Genomic DNA, 5,398 nt, shown 5'->3' with positions numbered 1-5,398 from the left:
CGGGGCGGGGGGGATGGATGGGGAGGACTTTTAGGGTTGGGAGGGATTAGGTGAGTGATGGGGTCCAGGGGGTGGGGCCAGGGTACACCCTCCCACTACCTGGTGGGGTCTCCAGGCCCCTGCTGTGAGAATGCAAACATGACACAAAGTTGGGTTTGATTATCTCATAGAAAGATACCCCCCACTGCTTGCTCAGCAGAGGGGTTGCCATGGAGACCAGCAGGCAGGCCCCAAGGGGGCCAGGCTGGAGCCAATTACTGTGGCTGAGGCGAGGAGTGAGCCCACCGCCGGCCGCTATGCTGACAGCAGGGCCTGTACTGAGGGACCGACCATCAGAAGTTGGTTTCCGAAAAGCAGTTGCCTCGGCGAGAGGGGAGCCGTGTCTTTGCGCCTGTTGCCCACTTCCTGACAGGGCCGAGCCACATGGCTGCTCTGCCACTTTCCCCCATGCATGGCTCAACACTGGTGCCTATCTCAGGGCATTCATAGAGTGGGCACGGCCCCAAGCCCACAGCTTATAGCCTTCTGGGGGCCCCGCTTAGCAATGGCTGGAAGCTGGAGGAGCTGGCCGGTTCCAGTGGTCAGCTGACCCCAACCCAGCCAAGCTCACAGACCATGGCTGCAGGCCTGGGAGCCAATGGTCAGGGTGCAGTGGTAACAGTGCAGTCGGCCATGTGGTGGGTATGGTCATGATGGATGGCCGCTGGCAGCCAAGCTGGTGGTGTGGCCCAGCCCGTGGTGGTGAGGTCCATAGTCTGGCCTGGTGAGTACCTGGAGCCCCGCCTCACGCTGCCCCAGACTGTCCTCTGCCACAAGGTCTCGGGAGCAGGAAGTACTGTTTTCCTAGCACAGTCGCACCCCGTGGCAACGATGAGACACCGTGGGAGCTGTGGCCGCACCCTGTGGCAACTATGAGACGCCGTGGGAGCTGTGGCCGCGCCCCGTGGCAAAGATGAGACGCCGTGGGAGCTGCGGCCGCGCCCCGTGGCAGCGATGAGACGCCGTGGGAGCTGCGGCCGCGCCCCGTGGCAGCGATGAGACGCCGTGGGAGCTGTGGCTCAAGCAGGCCCGACTTTCCAGAGGAGGCCCATGAGGAGAGAGCCAGCAGAGGATGCCAGCAGTTTAAATAGAACAGCTGAGATGCCCCCTCATGGCCTCCTGTGTGCAGCCAGCCCAGGGCTTGGGCAGGGGGTGGTCCTGGGGCTGCCATGTCCCCAGCAGCCAACAAATGGCCCAGCCTCAGTGGCCACCAGAGCACAGGGGACAGAGGAGGCGCCTAGGCTGTGGGGACGGTACTCCCAGTACCTGGGGACCAGAGTCTGGGAGGGCGTATTCCTTATAACCGCTGGACATGCCCGGCTTGCTGGGCCTCTGGGCTTGGGGCAAGCGTCTGCACTGGCCCTGGCAGAGAGGACCTAGTGGGGGTTTGGGGCCCGAGGCCATGGTTCTGGGTGGGGGAAGCTGGCCTGTGGTCTCCTCCTTTCTCCCTCCTGGCTCCAGCCCCAGCACTTAGCCGGCCTTATGTCTGCAGAATCCTGCTCTCAGCTGACTGCCAAGGAAGGTGTTAGCTGTCAACGAAGGTATTAGCTGTCAACGAAGGTGTTAGCTGATAACTCAAGTGTTAGCTGATAAGCCATAACCCTCCCAGGGGGATTCACATTTTAATAGACTTACTCCTGAAGGTGGAAAGAACCTTCAGCATTCAAAGCGGTGGCTCTAATGGCAGATGATAGGCAGGGAGCTTAGCACTGGGCATGTGGCCATGCTGGTGACCCCAGGAGGGTTCTCCTACCCGGTCTAGGTCTTTGGTGAGGCCCTGAGATGGGGGAGGGAAGAGGGGAGCTGCAGCCCCCTGGGCTGGCACAGAACCTGCTGGGAGCGTGTCTTGGCAGGAGGGTTGGGGGCAGCTGGACTGTGCAGAGATTGGCCGGGAAGGAGTAAGCTCCTCGCCCAGGGAGGAGACCAAGCAGAGAATGAGGCCGAGGGGAGGAGGCTGCAGGAGGTGTTCCGAGCCAGGCTAGGAAGCACTAAGCGGCAGTGAGGAGGGCATGTGCAGGAGGGAGCAGCCTGCCTGAGGGGCTCACGGGGCAGGACTGCAGTGCCCCCCAAGCCCTGGACCTGCCTGCCCTCAGGGCCTACGCTCCTGATCCTGTGATGGCAGAGTTGCTCTGGAGACTGGGGCTGCTGTGGCAGTTTCCTGTGTCCTCTTGGTGGGACCCAGACCCCTGCAGGAGGGCCACTGGGGCTGTGGCTCCCGGCTTCACCAAGGCCCCTGCAATTTCTTGGTTAAAGCACAGCTCCCCGAGGTGGGGAGGCTCCCTCAGAATCCAGGCAGGCCTTGGCCCCAGGGGCTCTGGGGGCCTGGGCAGGGCACCAGTTCTGAGTCACAGCCCCACCCTTCCTGCAGCGAGAGGACCCTCTGGGAGGGCTGCTGAGGAAGCTGCCAGGAGGCAGGCCTGGCCATGATCCTTGGCCCAGGGCTCCTCTGCATGAGCGGGGCTGGCCTGGTGCTCCAGTGTTTGCCGGGGCCTCTCTCTCTGCCTGGCCTGTGGGCCGATGGGACAGGGACAGGTTGGGTCAGTGCTGGGACGGACAGGGACAGTGGGCAGGCCCACGGGGGCCCTGTGTTAACTGGAGTCCGAGAAGGTATCTGCAGGTGTGCATGTCCATCCCAGGAGGCCTTCACTTGGGCCTTGGGCGTGACCTGCTAACTCCGAGTGGCGGGGGGTGCGGGCGTGTTAGCTCGTGTGTTTGAGTGCCAGGCAGGGTGACGTGGGCGTCTGCAGGCGACGTTTCCTGGTGTGGAGCTTTCAACCCCTTGGAGGGCTGTTGTGCAGCAGCTTCCACCTGGTGGGTGGGGCAAGGATCACAGCACCTGAGTTCCCAGGGGCGGCAGCATATCCTGGGCCCAGCCCCAACCCCTCCTGCACAACCCCAGCCTTGCAGGAGCCCCTGCCCACTAACTGCCCTCTGCTCTGCCCACAGGGAGCCAGCTGCTGGCCTGGGTGCTGTGGCTGCAGGTGTGGAGTGTGGCGGCGCCGTGCCCGGGTGCCTGTGTGTGCTACAACGAGCCCAAGGTAACCACAAGCTGCCCGCAGCAGGGTCTCCAGGCCGTGCCTACCGACATCCCGGCTGCCAGCCAGCGCGTCTTCCTGCACGGCAACCGCATCACATACGTGCCAGCCGCCGCCTTCCATGCCTGCCGTAACCTCACCATCCTGTGGCTGCACTCGAACGCGCTGGCCCACATCGACGCCGCCGCCTTCGCTGGCCTGGCACTCCTGGAGCAGCTGGACCTCAGCGACAACGCGCAGCTGCATGCCGTGGACCCTGCCACGTTCCAGGGCCTGAGCCGCCTGCACACACTGCACCTGGACCGCTGCGGCCTGCAGGAGCTGGGTCCCGGCCTGTTCCACGGCCTGGCTGCCCTGCAGTACCTCTACCTGCAGGACAACGGGCTACAGGCGCTGCCCGACGACGCCTTCCGCGACCTGGGCAACCTCACGCACCTCTTCCTGCACGGCAACCGCATTCCCAGCGTGCCCGAGCGCGCCTTCCGCGGCCTGCACAGCCTCGACCGCCTCCTGCTGCACCAGAACCGTGTGGCCCGCGTGCACCCGCACGCCTTCCGGGACCTCGGCCGTCTCATGACACTCTACCTGTTTGCCAACAACCTCTCTGCACTGCCCGCGGAGGCCCTAGCACCACTGCGGGCCCTGCAATACCTGCGGCTCAATGACAACCCCTGGGTATGCGACTGCCGGGCGCGCCCGCTCTGGGCCTGGCTTCAGCAATTCCGCGGCTCCTCATCCGAGCTGCCCTGCAGCCTGCCCCCGCGCCTCGCTGGCCGCGACCTCAAGCGCTTGGCCACTGCCGACCTGGAGGGCTGCGCTGTGGCCGCCAGACCGTCCCGTCCCTTCTGGACCGGCGGGCCTGCCGATGAGGAGCTGCTGGGGCTGCCCAAGTGCTGCCAGCCGGACGCTGAGGACAAGGCCTCGGTGCTGGAGGCCGGGAGTCCGGCCTCGGCTGGCAATGCACTCAAGGGACGTGTGTCATCTGGCGACAGCCTGCCAGGCAACGGCTCTGGCCCACGACACATCAACGACTCCCCATTCGGGACCCTGCCTGGCTCGGCCGAACCCCCACTGACCGCGGTGCATCCTGAGGGCTCCCAGCCACCGGAGCCCCCCACCATGGGCCCTCGCCGGCGGCCAGGTTGTTCCCGCAAGAACCGCACACGCAGCCAGTGCCGTCTGGGCCAGGCAGGTGGCGGGGGTGCCGGGGCTGGGGGGGCTGGCGGGGTGGAGGGCTCGGGTGCCCTGCCTGGCCTCGCCTGCAGCCTCACCCCTCTGGGCCTCTTCCCCCTGGGCCTTGCGCTGGTGCTGTGGACGGTGCTCGGGCCCTGTTGACCAGCCACTGAGCGCAAAGCCTCTCTCAGCAGCCAGGTGTGTGTACATACGGGGTCCCTTCCCACTGCCAGCCAGCCCCGGGTGGCAGGCCCTCCCTGACGGCGCCTCCCGCCTGCCCGCCCGCCCGTCCCATCTCCACCCCGTCATGTTTACAGGGCGTGGTCGGGGTGTTTGTTCCAGAACGCCGCCTCCCGCCCGGATCGCGATATATAGAGATATGCGTTTTATTTTACTTGTGTAAAAATATTGGACGATGTGGAATAAAGAGCTCTTTTCCTAAGCTGTGGCCTCTCAGGCTAGGGGTTGCTGTGAGCCGTGAGAGGCAGGTGGGCCCTGGAGGTGCAGCCCTGCCCCCGTCATGGCACAGAGTCCCAGGAAGGGAAGGCAGCTGCCTGGTGGTATGGCCTGAGCTGCAGGCAGCTCGACCCTTTTCAGCCCAGCACTTGTGGTGGCCATGAAGACTGACCTCAGTGTGCCTTGGCTCCCTCCCTCCCGGCTGGGCTGACAGCAGTGTCTGAGAGAGGTATGTGTCCAGCACAGACCATGCCCAGCCAGACAAGGCTGCCTCTGTGGGGACATCTGCTCTGCGGTCACACAGAGTCCCTAGATGTCCCAGCCTTCCAGCCCAGCTTCTGCTGCCCCCCCCCTCCCATGTGGGTTGAGGTGGCCCCAGGAGGAGCCTGAGGTCCAGGTGAACCCTGTGCGGGTGGGCTAGGGTGGTCCTGATGGAGTGCTGGGAGGTGAGGCTGACCCCCCCTTCCAAGGCCTGGCAGGGGCCATGTGCCACGTTCATACCACTGCCTGTGGTCTCATGCCAGTGCTGTGGCCATGCCTGCTCCGGCGTGTGCCCAGGGTGCCGCATACCTACACCATACCGCACACACGTGCACGCACAGGCGGGGCAGGGACCACTTGTGTGCACACATAATGCATGTGCATGCGTGCTCACACGCAGCACAGGCAAAAATATGCACATGCACATTTTCTCA

The 5,398-nt window shown here is 64.7% G+C and overlaps 1 protein-coding gene across 1 annotated transcript in view; it reads left to right on the top strand.

The window, feature by feature from the left end:
- Positions 1-4,409, top strand: part of RTN4R (reticulon 4 receptor) — a 27,769-nt gene extending 23,360 nt beyond the window's left edge. The window contains exon 7 of the mRNA XM_007460052.1: positions 2,986-4,409. Within this exon, the coding sequence (XP_007460114.1) occupies positions 2,986-4,409 (1,424 nt within the window). The remainder of the gene's footprint in view (positions 1-2,985) is intronic.
- The last annotated feature ends 989 nt before the right edge of the window (positions 4,410-5,398 follow it).

The sequence above is a fragment of the Lipotes vexillifer genome, unplaced genomic scaffold, assembly GCF_000442215.2.
Source record: "Lipotes vexillifer unplaced genomic scaffold, Lipotes_vexillifer_v1.1 scaffold987, whole genome shotgun sequence".
Classification (NCBI taxonomy): domain Eukaryota; kingdom Metazoa; phylum Chordata; class Mammalia; order Artiodactyla; family Lipotidae; genus Lipotes; species Lipotes vexillifer.
This window is presented reverse-complemented; position numbering and strand designations above follow the sequence as displayed.